At 35.5% G+C, this 16,587-nt stretch overlaps 1 protein-coding gene across 2 annotated transcripts in view; it reads right to left on the reverse strand.

The window, feature by feature from the left end:
- Nucleotides 1-16,587, reverse strand: part of LOC132284564 (uncharacterized) — a 28,411-nt gene that overhangs the window by 10,163 nt on the left and 1,661 nt on the right. Inside the window, exons 2-8 of one of the 2 annotated variants that reach the window (XM_059786675.1) lie at nt 14,238-14,354; nt 13,591-13,704; nt 9,538-9,717; nt 5,698-5,777; nt 2,752-2,791; nt 2,554-2,661; nt 154-234 (exon numbers count right to left, since the gene is read on the reverse strand). In XM_059786675.1, the coding sequence (XP_059642658.1) occupies nt 154-234; nt 2,554-2,661; nt 2,752-2,791; nt 5,698-5,777; nt 9,538-9,717; nt 13,591-13,704; nt 14,238-14,354 (720 nt within the window). The remainder of the gene's footprint in view (nt 1-153; nt 235-2,553; nt 2,662-2,751; nt 2,792-5,697; nt 5,778-9,537; nt 9,718-13,590; nt 13,705-14,237; nt 14,355-16,587) is intronic. The other variant, XM_059786676.1, reaches the window with a different exon arrangement.

Below are 16,587 nucleotides of genomic sequence, written 5' to 3' on the forward strand. Positions count from 1 at the left end.
TGAGATTTGAAGAAAATCAGGTGTTGTTCAAGGTTGTAAAAAGAATATATTGGCATTGGAATGGACCTAATGGTGAAACAAGATTTATATAACCAATCTCAAATAGTTGGAAAAATGCTTTATTGAAATGAGTACAGAAAAGTTTGCAATTACCTGTTGAGTTCCCTTGACAATTCCATCCATGGAATCTGTAAGTTTCGTACGACCAGCGGTGCTAGTAATAGCATTTTGAAACTATACAGAAATTATAAGAAAAATAGTCACAAATGATTAAAAATTTCAGTAATATAGGATACACATTCTACTGCACAAAACAAGGTACTGCGTGCCAAAGAATATTTTAGGCCCCAGTTCAGTTTATCAAGGAGGGACGGTTCTGATAAATAATCTTGTAATATTGATTATCTCAACCAGAATTAAGTTCACTTCACTACACAGAAAAGGAAATGAAAGAATTTAGTATACAGGTTTAAGAAGCACCACTATCTCTAAGTAGAAAATGACAAAAGATAATGGATTTTATAATCTTTGAAAACCAAAAAAAACAAAAAAACAAAAGTTCTATGCAACACATTTACATATTAATCAGCTAACTGAGAGGCAAACAGTAAGGAATTTTAACAAAGTAAGAGATTAATAGGGAGTTCAAATGGTTGTACACATGCAAACATTATTTCAGATGGTTACTTTCAACAAAGTCATTGAGTTGAATGTTTATTTATTTTTTGCTGTTAGTGAAAGGTATCATTCATGGTTATTAGTCAAACATACCTTTGACTTCATGATGTAAAGGCATGCCTATTGAACTCATAACAAACAACCAGTAGAAGTTTTTGAAAATATATGTTATCAGCTTCCCCCATAAAAAGTCCCTAAAGTCGCCTAAATTTACAAAAGAAACTTTTTCATATGTCGTCTGCACAGTATCGGCCCCAACACACTCCCATACAAAATGGGCCAAAGAGCCAAAGCAGCCGGACTTGATAATGAAAAGAAATGAGGATAAACTATTCCATTTCCTAACTAAAATGGTAAGTTCCAGCTAGAACAGACCAGTACAGAGTGAAATTTTTGAAATTGGTGGTGATGGCATTCCACCCTTTGTGGCCGAGTGATATCACTGATGAGGAGAAGTTATAGTATATCACTTCTGAGTCGGTGGACAATTAGCTCTTTTGAGAAGGTATCCTGGATGTTTCAGTGATGCTTGTTAGTATGCCAGGTTGAACAGCTTAAAACACAGTTGGGACATACTCATAGAGACACCTTCACCATTTGTTATCGGTACTCTAATCCAAGATGATCCATAAAGTATTTCTATAATTATGGGAAAGGTAATTTGTAGCAAAATTTCTCATACCACTCCCTTTTGCCTGAACAAAGTTAATGTATATGATTTTTTTCCAAGTTTATTGAATGTGTAATTATAAAATTAATTAAGAAGCTCTATTTAGTTCAAATGACTAAAGTGCCCTTTCTCAAATGAATAAGGTTAGGGGTGTAAACCACCTAGGATAAAAAAGGTTTTACATTTTATTTACATTATCTCCAAACAAAGGCTTGCATTAGACAGGACCCTGGTTCTTAGGCTTCTCATATTCACACCATTTGCATAACAAAAAAGAAGAAGTGGCACCAAAGTGCCACTAGCACAGCCTGACTAACTGCCACCACTAATATGTCCAGGGATCGACAAAACTTTTTAGATTATAAAGAAATGGGATGTCACTGAGTCTAAATATTATATTAAGCATTTATTCTCTAAAATAAAGAGGTTAATAACAGAATAAAACTCAATTGATTGTACAATGCTTTAGTACTTAATAGAATATGAAGTCCCCTCGTGCATATTTTGGGTTGAAGGTGAGAATATGTTTGTACTACTTGTGACATAAAATAAAAAATAAAAAAAGCTCCATCGTCAGTCACAGTAAAGGTTTTTTGATGCCTTCTCTTCCCCCAACCTACACAGCCATGCCCACACCTAAAAGAATTTCTTTAGAAGCATGACTACTTCTATTATCTACGACACATACAACAAATCTTATCCATAACTTCACCAAATCCTAACTGGGGCTTGAACCATGCACCTTTAAGGGGTGACATAAGACACCACTCAAGCTAGACAAGCACATGGATGCATGATTTCAGAAAGCATTTTTTTTTTTTTTGATAAATAAAAAGCATTTAATACCCTTTTTGAGTTTTCACGCTAAAAAGAAGTAAAATTACATTGTAAAGAAGCATACAAACACCACTGTAGACAACCCAGACATGGAAATCTTGAACATTAAGTAGCATTTTAGATTATCCATCTAGCCCTCACAAAACCAAATTTCCAACAATAGGAACTAAAAAAGGGATACAACACCATATATTTCATAAAACGCATCAAGCAATGAGTCATGAATTTTGATTCCAATAGCAATGATAGACACAAGATCAATCATCAAAACAAAAGCAATCATAGTTTGCTTGATTGAAATAGCATACATGCCAAATGAAGAAACCAACAATATAATTTAGAGGAAACTATATTTATTTTGCCTATACCTGTGAACTTATGGAGTTCAACAAGGACGTCTCCTTTAGCATTAGATCTTTTATCTCCAACAAAGCATTAAATGTAGCATAGTATTTACGAGTTTGTTGAAGCTTTCCCTAATATCAGTAGAGAGTACGGTTTAGTGAAGCTTGCAACAGACTGAAAATATAAACAAAGGGAAATTAACAACAGAAGCATTTGTTGACCTGTATATTAGAATTAAGATCTGAAAAACCGCGTTCATACCTACAAAAAGAGATTTAGTTAGAAGTCAAATATATATTAAAGAATCAAGTAGGCAAAACTGCCTAAGTTTTAAAAGAAAATTTATTGTACCAAGACTAGATAAAAATCTAGGGAAAATTTTCTGTCATCGGACAGTATGTTACCGGAATATGATAATTTTCTGTCATAGGAAGGTATATTACCTCGTGTATGAAATTATGGCACCTTACGTGGAGAAAGGATCATTACACAACAACATACACAACTAAAAAGAAATTCCAGAACTATGTTAGAAGGATCATTATAGGAAGTTAAATCCACCAATTAGTCATACGATGAAGTACATTTTCATTCACATTGTATCTAAGTACTTTCATGAAGTACAATGAAGGCAGATTCAACAAAATACCAATGGCTTATCCATTTTTATAAGAACTAATGGCACCCTTCTCCGTAAGTGAGTTCCTTTAGTGCTCTTAAAACCTTTAGTTTATTTTACTGACAAGGCTAAGAAGTGAGGAAGTCCTTACCACAGATGACATGATAGAGTAAGAAGACCCAGAAAGTGATTCTATTCTCACGTGCGGTATCAACTTAAGAACAAAGTGAGTTCTAGATTAATTGTCTCGATGTATTACTGAAGAAGGGACATCAAAAGTACTTGAAGATGGGATCAGCATTACCAATGCCAAAGACATCAAAGGAAGCTTGATTTTCCAGTAAGCATTAGAACATGCAAGGGAATGACTATAGAAGACCAAGGAAGCCAAAACAGCTTGGCACATAATACAATCAACAACAAAGGAGAATCAGCACTTTTTCTTTTCCTAGTTATCAGCACTTTGGTTTTACACTTCCTATGTTAATTGTACATTTTTGTTTAAATCGGGATTTGCAATCCAATTCTAAGTTTTGTTTTTGCGATAACATTAAGAAATACTTGATGAATGTAAGCCCCACAGCACAATGTGGTTGATATTTGTGAATAAAAATTGAATCCATTAGTTATATAGCATGCTGGGGGAAAATTTTGAGGTCACTTAACAAATATATGAGAATTCATGTCAATCATCATACTGCTAACACGGAGAGGAACATTTGACAGAATGAAACCAATTTATGCTTTAAAAGAAAGAAAGGCACAAGCTTTAAAGGGCAAACTAAGATTCACAACCCACATCAGCTAAGTTGCAAGTTTGATTAAGTTAAAGGACACACAATTGCAAACCCCATCTGTTTTTGCTGGAAAGTAAGTTTATTTAGTTGAAGACAGCACAGAGACTTTTGTATAGAAAACATCCTAAATGATCCCCTCAGTGATAGAACTCTAATGGTGGTTAGGGATGTCAACGTGGCGGGTTCGGAATGGGGCACCCCTTTCCCAAACCCGTCCCACTAATGAAAATCTTTTCCCAAACATAGTTCGGGGTGCCCCACATCGGAGTCGGGGCGGGTTTAGGATGCTCCAATATAAATATTTTTTAGGAAAAACAATTCAAATTTGAACAAATTTAAAAAAAAAATTAGTATAGTCAAATATTTAACTATCATAATCATAAAAATGTTGTTAGAATTTAAAATTATCATGAGAAATAAAGAAAAAAGAAAAATTATAGCTAATAAAAGAATATTTATTTATATATTAATTATTAATCGGGGCGGGTTCGGGGCTTGGTGGGTTTTAAACTCTCTTCCCAAACCCGCACCTAACCCTATTAGGATGATCCCAAATCCGTCCCAATAAAGGCACGACAAGATGGGGTGGGTTAAATTGACATCCCTAATGGTGGTGGAATCACATTACCTGTAAACTCAAATTCTTGAACAAAAGTAACTAATCCCGAATTGGTCTAGCTTCTAAACTAGCAGTTAAAAACATCGGAAAAGTCATTTAATATTTTGTTGGTACGGATTCAGACAAAGTAGAAGGCGGCTATATTGTCAGCAAGAAAAAGAATTCCTTTTTTTTTTTTCCAATTTTCTTGTTTAGTTCTCACAATCCCGCAGTTTTTTTATAGAAGTTGATCCAGAAAATGCTCTTGCACAACAGTGAAAAAAGATGAACATCAAATGCACAAGCTTAAACTGAGGCTAAAAATCTTTCATAGCAGAAGCAAAAAAAGTTTGTTAAGTTTATGGAAGTTTGTAGACGTTTACAAGCTACATGCATACCATCAAATAAACTATTTCAGATCACAAGAGATTTACTTTTATTAAGTTCACATAAACCAAAGTGGAATATTTGTGGAAGTTTTGAATCATCCATAAATTTGAACCATGATGGCAAAAGATGATTAAATTTATGGAATATGTGTTCTCTCAGTCGAATTGATTATGCCACCTAAAGAATGCTCCAGATGACAAAGAATAACAGAGGACAGAGATTCAAGATATCATTGAACACCAAAAATACGGAAAATTTCTTTACTATTCCATAATAATAACAATATTTATTCAGAGAAGGTGAAAACTGTGAAGAAGGCATGAAAAAATCATTTATCATCATCATCCTTGCCTTGATCCCATACGAATGGAGTCAGCCACATTAATTTTATTTTTATTATTTTCTATGGCAACTCATCTCTCTTATAAGATTTAGATTTTTAAAATTATTTATAATAAAATCATCACATGTTAATTTTGGTCACCCTAGGGTCTTAGATTTTGGGAATTTGAAAGATTTGATGCTCCCCGGTACACAACAGCATCAGACAAATATATGTAAATCCATGTAAAATAGCACTCAGCATAGATGATGCACTTGCATCTTGCTTGTTGTCTACATTAAATGTAGAATTGATATAATCGATTTTGGTTGCTTCAAAAGTGGAACTAGTTCCTTTTAACTGAACTTTATTTTGGTAAGTGCATTTATTATTATAAACAAAAAGCTAAAGTGGAAAGGAGGGCAAAGAAGAGTGACAAACTGGATGAGTTCTGCTTGTGATGGCACTTCATCAAGCTTCCGCTTCAGCAATACAATTGCCCTTAATTTAGTTGCAAGTTCCTACCCAAAAAATAAAAAATCAAAGAAAAAAAAAGAATATCATTTAAATTGCTTGAGACCTTGAGTGAAAAGCTTTGTCTGTTTCATTTACTCATCAACATTGAAAATTGAAATCACCATAAACACAATGAATTTCTCTCTACAAAATAAGTCTTACCTACTCATGAAATACATATATGAGAAACCGCATTAATGGTTATCATTATTTATTAGAAAATGAACAATGCATTATATATTATGATGTATTAAATTATTCAAAGACATGTGATAATAGCCCAGGGAACTATCGCTATTGTCCACTCTCGCCTCCATATGGATAAGCCTGTAAGGCATCAAAGACTCCAGGAATTTCTCTCTACAAAATAAGTCTCGAGGACACATCAAAAACAACTTGGGAAGTGCCGTGGCATCAGAAGCATGCATCATGAGTCACCTAAATAATCTGAATTGGGATCAGAGACAAGAAAGCAGACACTGTTAAGTTGGACGTCGTGACTTACCTCTTAAGTAATGGTCTTATGGATCCTTGGGGATATCTGTCAGGTGGCTAAAATTTTTTTAAAAAGCCTCCACTCGAGAGATGCCCAAAACTTGACCATGCTTGAAGGAAGGGAGAAACCAGTGATTCCTCAGTACCTCATTAAACTTGAGGTCGCTTGCTTGTACCTCTTATAACATTATTTTCCACCCATATCATGCCCAGTCGCATTAAATGCTCAACATAACACATTAGAGCAACACCTTATTGTATTTAGTGCACCAAAATGCCTTATCAATTAGCCTCCTTATGTAACGATCCACTCCACCACATGGTATGATATTGTCCACTTTGGATCTGAGCCCGCTCGGTTTTACTCTTAGGCTTTACCCAAAAGGCTTCATACCAATTGGAGTGGCACACCAACATATAAGCACTTCACATTTCCCTTACCCAAGCGATGTGGGATTGTGCACCTGTAACTCGTCAGTGTGGTAGCCTACCAGTGTCACGCACCCGCCCATGGCACACCCGCCCACAAGGTCATCACAATCGACCCCCCTTGGAGGCCCGACGTCCCCGTCGGCATACTTCCGGCTGGGTCAAGTTCTGATACCATTTGTAACGACCCACTCCGCCACATGGTATGATATTGTCCGCTTTGGGCCTGAGCCCACACGATTTTGCTCTTGGGCTTTACCCCAAAAGGCTTCATACCAATTGGAGTGACACATATACAAATAAGCACTTCACATTTTCCTTACCCAGACGATGTGGGATTGTGATGACCCTGTGGGCAGGTGTGCCGTGGGCAGGTGTGAGACACTGTCAGGCTACCACACTGGCGAGCTACGGGTGCACAATCCCACATCGTCTAGGTAAGGGAAAGGTGAAGTGCTTATATGTAGGTGTGTTACTCCAATTGGTATGACGCCTTTTGAGGTAAAGCCCAAGAGCAAAACCGTGCGGGTTCAAGCCCAATGCGGACAATATCACCATGTGATGGAATGAGTCGTTACACCTTAACCCTACATATAACCACACTTAGGCCTAATACATTTCTCCACAAGCCGCCTCAAAGGCCAAGTGGCTCATCCCAATGGTCAACAAAAAGAGGACATGGATTATGGCCTCTCCCTTTCTATGCAATAGTTTAAAAGAGTTATTATTTAGTGTGGGTCACCTAATCGAGGGTGGGTATGGGCAGAGTGGATACGAACCTAACCTTTGGTATTATTTGAATGAATCGGCATTCTTATGCTTAATAGTCCAAGAATTAACCACCACCTAAGCAATGGTCCCTTTACACTGTTGGAAGATATATATTTTTGGACAGGTTGATTGCAGTAAATTATGATAGATTGATTGCTTTAAATAAGGAATAGACTGTAGGAAGATTTTTTATTCTTTTCCTTGTACAGCTTTCCCTCTTTCCTATATATACTTGTACAAGATGTTAATATAAAAAAAGAGAATATTTACAAAGAGAAAACTTCCACATACACAACAACTACTAACCAGATAATCCCCCTACTCTTATAGCTTTACACATGCATTTAAGCACACAGAATTAACCCCACTTAATGAGAACAACCCTCATTATTTAGGGTTCTAATAAGGTCATAGGGATGTAACATGAAGGGCTTTAGAAAGAGAGAGAGAGAGAGAGGGGGGGGGGGGGGGGGGGGGGGCGAACGATGAAATGGATGTGATGCAAGACGAGAAAGGATAAAATTAGAAATAAAACACATTTGTGGATGGTTGAGGTAGCATCCATTGGCGATGAAAAGAGATAAAATCAATTAAGATGGTTTGAATATGTGATAAATAGACCAGAGCAGGGTAATGCTAGAGGAAGGGGAAGAAAAAATTAATATGGGTAGAGTTAATAAAAAAAGATATGATATCATGTGGTTTGAAGATAAAGCAGAATAGAAAAATAGGATTCATGCAACCGAAAGCTTCGTTGAGTTGTAGACCTTGAGATTTCTATGGACTGATAAGTCCTAATCCTTGCCACTGTAATATTTTGACCAAACCCCATCCCTATCCTCAAGGAATGGCCAGACTTTACCTACTATTGCCATCTTTTATCTATTTCCTTTGGGCTTTCCTAGGTTTCCACCTGGCTTAATCCACAGGAATGGCCAGACTTTACCTACTATTGCCATCTTTTATCTATTTCCTTTGGGCTCTCATAGGTTTCCACCTGGCATAATCCACCTAAGACCTTTGATATATCTCAAATAACACTTCAGCGCATGTCATCACTTTGAACCCACACCAAAAAAGTATATGCTGTCTGCGTATTACATTTTTGATTGGGAAACAATTAAAACATAAAGCAAAATCAGGTAACTCTTCAGAGATTTTACTTGAGATATCATGCAGATAAAGGTCGAGCTCTACTACAAGAGTTTGAAAAGATGAAATAAAGCGGTACCACATGGAGAATGAAGAGTTTCAGATGCTCAAGGTATCATGATGTTGAATAGTTGACATGACATGCACAACAAGATATTGTGTGCAAATTACTGACAGAGTGACCTCCCCGTCAAAAGACTTGAAGCATGTCAACAAGATATTGCCTAATTTTCTACCTAGGTTAGTCCACCACGGACTTTGATATATCCTGAGTAACACCTCTGTACATATCATCCCTTTGAACCCAAACTTGCTAAGTATATGTGGGCTGCTTATTACGCTTATGATTCATTGACAATGAAAACATAAAAGGGAAATGTGGTAACTCTTAAGATATTTCACTTAAGATATCATGAGAAATGAAGGTCATCATTTACTACACGGTTTGGAAAAGATACACTGAAGTGGTATAATACTGGAGAATGGAGAGTTGCAGAAAGGTATCATGATGTTGTCGTATGGTTGAGATTGACATTCGCAACAAGATATTGTGTTCAAATTACTAACAGAGTATTGTTCCAGTCAAAAAGGCTTGAATATGTAGAAACAAGGTAAGCAGTAGGAAATAATGTCAACAAAAGGAGTAACATTTCATACCAAAATCCACAAGAAATTACAAACATTTTTTGAGAACTATCGGAAAAACTTCCATTTGGAAAAACTGCTAATCAATTTAACTGTTTTTACCAGCCAATTTAAAGATGTTAAAATGTGAAGGCAAAGAAATCATAAAACGTAATGCTAATCAATCATTCTTCATACGATCAGAATACACAACTAACAACTCTATAGCAAACAAAACAATCCAATTGTGCTTTCTATTCAATAATTAAGTAAAGGCTAGCAATAGAATCTCACCCTCTTTGCTGAATTAAGTCTCTCAAGGGAATCATGTAAAGAATGACAAAAACCATTAGAGAGGGTTTTGTCATCGTTTTCATTCGATATTAGTTCCTCCAGTTCACTGATCTCTGCTTGCAATTTAGATCTATTTGCATCACAATGGGACTGAAAATCAGATTCTTGTTTCTCCAGTGCCTGAACAAACCTAAAAGTAGTGAGTCAGCCATTATATGTGACAAAACAGCTGAAAAAGAAAAGATGCTAGTAAAAACAGAGAAAAAATTATGCTTCATCTAAAAACATGGCACATGATAAAATGGAAACACTTATCAGAACTTGTGTTTCCAACCCCAAAGAAGGTAAGGGTATGGTATTAGTCATTGTTATCATTACAATCATTAGCAAATGTAACCAAAGTGCCTCAGCACTAGAAAACGAAAGAAAGCTAACTTAAGCCAACCAAAGTTGGTCGTGTCCACGTGATGGAATTTACCTGCATGGTATATAGCAAGCTGACACCCTACAATTAGGCTACTATGATGATGTGGGATAACATTCAATAGCTGAAATTGTAAGAAATACCTATGTAATACTTTGCCAAAGCCCCTGCATCATAGTGATGAATGCATGAATCTAAAAAAGGAAGGAGTGATGAGCGCTGAAAAGTGCGTATTTAAACCCCTTAAGCTTAGGTATTCTAAAACCTTTATCTATCTTATTTTACCGTTTTGTATTGATTTCGTGTTATTTCCATTTTCAGGTACTTATCCCCAAAGTAAGCTAACTCAGCCAAATAAGAGCATAATTGAAGCAATTCTGGGATGATTCAAAGAAAGGAGCAAAGTAGAGCAAAAAGAAGCAAAGGGTGGAATTTCAACAACTTCGATCGATCTCAAGAAAAGTTCGATCGATCCAACTTTCATCGATCTCAGCACTTCAAGATGGATCTGAGCCATGTTTGGCCCTGTTCAAAGATCTCAAAAGTTCGATCGATCCAACTTCCTTCTCCGATCGATCGAACATTCTTGTCCTCATCCAAATGATTGATCTTATCCAGTTGTACCACGCTACCAACCACTTTTGTCCTTTTCCCAAAAATATCTTCAAAATATCTCAGATTTGTTTTTATTCAAAAAGGCACCGCCATTGAGGATCGATCCAACTTCAGTTCGATAAATCTCAGCCATGTTCAATCAATCCAAGTCCAAGGTTCGATCGATCGAACTTCCTCCAGTGCAAAAAAGTTAAATTTCCAGCTCACAAAAGTTGTCCTTTATCCAATCATTGGCGAATATTTGCTGTACGACCCCAGCTTATTTTGGGTGTCATTTGACCTACCTATATAAGGATAAGGATTACTTTTTGTATCATATCATATTATAACACATCATATCATATCATACCTTAGAGAACTCTTAGGGAGGAAGCAAAGAAGAGGAGGAGGCTAGAGACACCATTGGAGACTCTTCATCAACCAAGGAGCAGATTTCTTCCATGGAGCTTACCCTTGAGGGTTGGAGGACATCATCCATGAGTGGCTAGACATCCTCTTAGGGCTAGAGTTAGCCCTAAGCATGCTTTTTACTTCTTGATTTATGTATTTTTGAGGGGATTTGTATTATGATTCATGTCTTGACACTTTTATATATATAAGTCTTGTTTATTCAATGATTTATGTGGTTTAATATTTCCAATTGATCATTTCATTCGATCCATATGTTTATGTATGCTAGAATAGATATTCATGTATTTGTCTCTATTTCTTGTGTTATTGATGCATGTCTATGTGTATTGATGCTATAGATCTAGAGATTGTCAAGACATAGTGCTTAATGTCATGTTCTTGTGATTTATTTGATGGTTCATACTCATTTCTTGATGGATTGTATCTCTCCCTCAGTTTAATTAGTTTAATTTCATGTCATTAGCTTAGTTGTAGAGTAGTTGTTAAATGGGAAGACAATTCATGCTTGTTGTTGATGTTCCATACTTATGAAAAGCAAGTAACATATATCTCTAACTTGTGATGTATTTGGTTGTGAGCTTAAAGAAAGGATTAATGGCTTAATTTGATATGTTGTGCTATTCACCATGTTGTCTAGACAATATATACTTAATTTGTCATCCATGCTTAATGAAACAACCACACACACACTCTATATTGCAATACATATTCTTCCCCTCATTAATCATTCATTAAAGGTGTAGAAAAGCTATGCTTAGTGGTGATCTCTAAACCCCAAGATCTCTTTATCTTTTATTCTCTCTATTGCATTATTGCTTACTTTAATTTAATTTGCATCTAGTTTAATTCAACCAACCAACCACTATTTGATCACTCGACCTACTAACCCTAATTTTGATTCCTCAACCTTACGACACTCAATCCCTTGGGACGATCCCTACTCACCCTAGCTATATTTTTAGTGAAAGGTAGTAGTGGCAATTTCTAAATGTAAAACTTGGCCACATTGCATAAACTTTGGGTTTGAATTGACGACAACACCAAGGAGTTAGGTTAAAAGTTTATTTCTTATCGTCATAAAAAACAAATAAATAAAAATTTCAGCGTCAAGAAATCCAATTATTGGAAAGATTGTCAATAATTTATTTCCTTGATAATGTATGCAACTAAGTGGCATTACTTATGTTACCATTAGAAACATTTTTCATCAGTCGAAGAAAATTGAATAAAATAGACAAAGTTAATGCATATCCTAACAGCCTAGTAGTTACTGAACATGATGGATTGCTGGCATCCAGAAGAGTAACAGCGGAGCAAACAGCTGCCTACCAGAATGAAACTCAGGACACAAACGTCATCTTCCTGATTGGATATCTTTCAAGGATTTAGTGTAACAAAAGGACATATCGGACTCTAAAAATTACAAAAATTGTAAAAAGAAACCCCTTGAACTTTCCAGATTTCAAAAGGACTTTCCCTCCCCTGCGAACTATTAATTTGGCAATTGACCCCCATTACTTTTGTAAAAATCTGCAGGCTACACCCTGCCTTATTTTCCGTTAAAAAATGGATAGGGGCCCATTTTGGGGACTCAAATAGGAAAAATGAGCAGAATTATTTCAACAGTACATCCTCGGATATTAACTTAATTTCAGACCTTTTTTATTTCAAAATCATCTTTCTAAGTCAATTTTTTCATTTCTGTTTCACAAGGACAGTTATGTAATTCTATTACTACGCTGCAGCAAAAGCACATAAAAGGGTTATTTGAAAATCTTTTATAATTCAAAGGAGTTTTTCAAGTTCAGGAGGGTTAATTGCATCACTTTTTTATTTCCTTTTTTCTTTTTTCTTTTTTTTTTTTTTTGCATTTTTCACTTTAAAATTATTTAAATTTACTGTTTTTAGCATCACATGAATAATCGAGAGATCCTTCCCTTTAACTTAGGCTTCAACCAAAAAAAGTTACAGTTTCTTACCAAATATAGAAGATTATGGTATATAACTAAAAAAATGTCTTTAAAAAATGAAATCCATATGATGGCCATTTCCACTTCCTACTTCTATATTATCGTATACTTGGTTTTAACAAAAATTTTGATTTCTCCAGATGTTTCATTTTTTATTTTATTTTTTTATATCAGCTCCATTTTATGTCTTATCATGTTAGTCAATGTGTCTTACCAATCAAAAGTCAATCCCAGAAGTATAAACAGATCATCAGTCAACTTGTGAAGAATAACAAAAGTAAAATATGCTACTATGCAAAGCTTCTATGATCTTTTTTTTTCACTGGCAAGAAACTCACGGGACTTAAACCCTTACCATCCACTTTGGGAGGTAGAGGAGATACCACTAGGCCACAAATGACAAGGCCCTTGGTAAGCTTCTATGATCTTAAGTACTTGGTAAGCTTCTAATATCTTAAGCATTCTTCTCTTTTGCTTTCAATACAGTCAACATTTTTGCAACCCTTATTAGTGGTACATTGCACATAAGAAAACATCATAGTCATTTTCCAATGGTCGCATGCAACATGATGCAAGCATGGGTATAATCCATGTCTATATATATCAGAAGCTTCAAAAATGAAATCAAATAACCTTCATGGACTCCGACAGTGATAACAATTTCTGCACCATAGTATTAGCACCCTTCTTATTGATTGTCCCTTGTAGATAATGCGTCCCATTAAAAGCATTAGCCTTTCTTTGATTCTGGAAAAGAGCACAGACAAGAATTTTATATCAAGCCAAAAATGAGCCTGTAATATGAACCAATCTACGCAAGTTAAGCTCACGATTGGCTCAGTTAGAGGCTCGTAAGATAATTAGCGAAGCTCGATCATAATTGAAGTTCGTTAATTTATTGAGCTCAACTCAATAAGTACTACCACTATGTAATTATGCAAAAGAACCAAGCAACTTCAGCTCCTTTATATCCATAGCTGAAAACAATTACATCAACTTCATGGACTAAGGAATGGGAGAATGAAAGAAAAATATTGCCATCACCTTTGCCCTAAAAAATTCGATTTCAACAGAAAAGTCAAGAAATCATTTTTTTTTCCCAAAATTTATAGGCGCCTTTTTGTTGCACTTTTCTGGGGTATTATGCTTTAGAATGTCCTAAAATGAGGCAAATAAACACTGTCTACAAATGCAATATTTGGTACTTGGAAAAGAATAAAAGGTGATTAATATATGCTTCATTGAGTAGTAGATGATGAAGAATGGTTTCAGTAACTGACCAGTTCTTCAAGATTGGCATTCAGAATAATTATTGAACTTTCTACATCCTGCAACTCCTTCTCAAGCTGCAAAAGTGTATGCTCCTCCTCTTCAATGGAATGTTCATTATAAGTAACCTATACTTTCCATAGATGAAAGATAGCATTGTGTTAGAAAAATGAAAGGAGAAGTAATTATAAATCAATCACATTGTAGAGACATTAATCATTGCTAGGTTAGGTGCAGTCTCAATTCAAAATTAAACGAGGTTAGTTTCTCATTTTCAACCAAGAATAGACCAAGTGCATGCAGAACTAAACCAAACCAACCAAGAGAATATGAATAATTTTTGGATTAGTTTTAGATTATAGGTTTAACACAAACTTGCTACCGAACAGTAATGACCTGCCCTAATCAGAGAAGAAGAAATTCTCTACTGCAAATAATTAACTTAAAAGAAGTAATATTGAAGAAACTGCAAGCACCACATCTTTATAGGGAAAAAAGGACCCTCCAACATGAACAAGACAAAAGCCAAGCCAACGTTAGTTCCCAGTTTCTCAACTTAATACCTGATCTAAGTGTATGTAGAACCAAACCAAAGTTACCTAAGTTAGACAATTCTGTGTTGAACCAAACCAAGTTGCACCACTTAGAGAAACTATATAATGACATTGCATGATCAAAAAGAATGGAAAAGGTGTCAGTCAATTATATAAATTAACATAGTATGAAAACAGGAGCGAGGAATAAAATTTAGGAAAATTATTATGTACATGGGTGATGAGTCTCGCGATATTGATTCATTAGAACAACATGTACACAAACCTGAACCTTTTTTCTTAATTTATGTGGAACTCAGTAATTTTGATAATTAAAAATGGATAGTGGTGTCTGTCCTGGTATGCAAATATATGACTAACACTGAAGTGCTATTTCATATGTGATATGGTCAGGTAATACAGCCATAAGCAGTGTTATCAAAGGCCTAAGGCGCTAGAGGTCCTCTGGAGCCAAGGCGCAAGGCGTGGTGCACGCCTGAGTGAAGTAAGTCGCACAATGGAAAAAATAAATTACTATTAAAAAATTCAAATTCCATATTAAAGGCGCAAATATTATCAAAGGCGCACCTGGGCACACATCATGGGTTCATGGTTTTGGGTCATCATCATTGTACGAAACTTATGGGAAGAGGCATCTTGCCGTACTTCAGTGTACTATAAATTAAGATGAAATTGACCGCAAGGGTATGAATGGACAAAGATAACCAAACTAACTATTGAGGTGACAGCCATCATAAATTATGACATGTGGGATACCTTTTGTTACGACAAACACAGCAAACCAACGACAAATCACGAATCAAGACAGAAAAATAAACACGCCACATAGAAAGAACATAAAGATTTAACGTGGTTTGACACAAGTTGTGTCTACATCCACGGTGAAGATCCGGCGAAAGGTTTCACTATGCGAAAATCAAAAGATTACAAGTTTCAGCCCCCAAACCTTAGCTCTTGCTCTCACTCTCTTTTCTGCAATTTTTAGTCTCTCTCAATATTCCACTCCAAATCCTAAACGCCCTTATATATCGGGCTACAAGAGAGTACTAAACAGGGTCCATGACCTGCAATCAAAAAACGGGTCAAAAAATTCAATCATTAGGTCATCGGGCGGAAACCAGATCTCAACGCGACCTTGAACCAAATTTGGGCCACAACATCACACCTTCCATCTATGTTTGCATGTCAGACTCTATTTAACATAAACACTTCAGTTCAACAGCAGTTTGGACTTTGGACGCTAACTCAAACCTTTAAACAAGATATATCACCTTGGGACAATCAAAAGTTATCATAGTCAGTAAAAAATTTATTGTTGAATCCGACCTTTAAGATTCATAACACTTCCCTTTTAAAATGATTGAAAATCCACCTAATTTTCATAATATTGTTTTTTCACCACAAACAGTGATTTCTGATAAGTGGTAACCTCTAGCCTTACCTTGATGAAAGGTTTTAAATTCCAACTATTTAGCATTGTCAAAGCATTCACATGGATAAGGAGTTGTGGTTTAACCTTCAAATTCAACGATCTTCTATCCAAACAAATGAGGGGGAAAAAATAAAAATAAAAATTTAAAAAAAAAAGAAGGAAAAAAAAAAAAAAAAAAAACCCTTCTAGGTCAGATTTCTTCTTTGCTTGATTTCTTGACTATTGATCCTATCTTATCCGGTTCTCAATCAATTTAGACATTATTAAAGAATTGTTAATTTTTTCCGATGTAAACATCTGCCTTGATTTTCAAAATCTTTAAAAAACAATTGAAATTCATAGTTTCTTGCTCAACAATTGAAAAGAAAATGCCAA

This window comes from Cornus florida, unplaced genomic scaffold, assembly GCF_030987335.1.
Source record: "Cornus florida cultivar Cherokee Brave unplaced genomic scaffold, ASM3098733v1 CherokeeBrave_3.0.0_Hap2_Chr11, whole genome shotgun sequence".
In the NCBI taxonomy this organism is placed as follows: Eukaryota; Viridiplantae; Streptophyta; class Magnoliopsida; order Cornales; family Cornaceae; genus Cornus; species Cornus florida.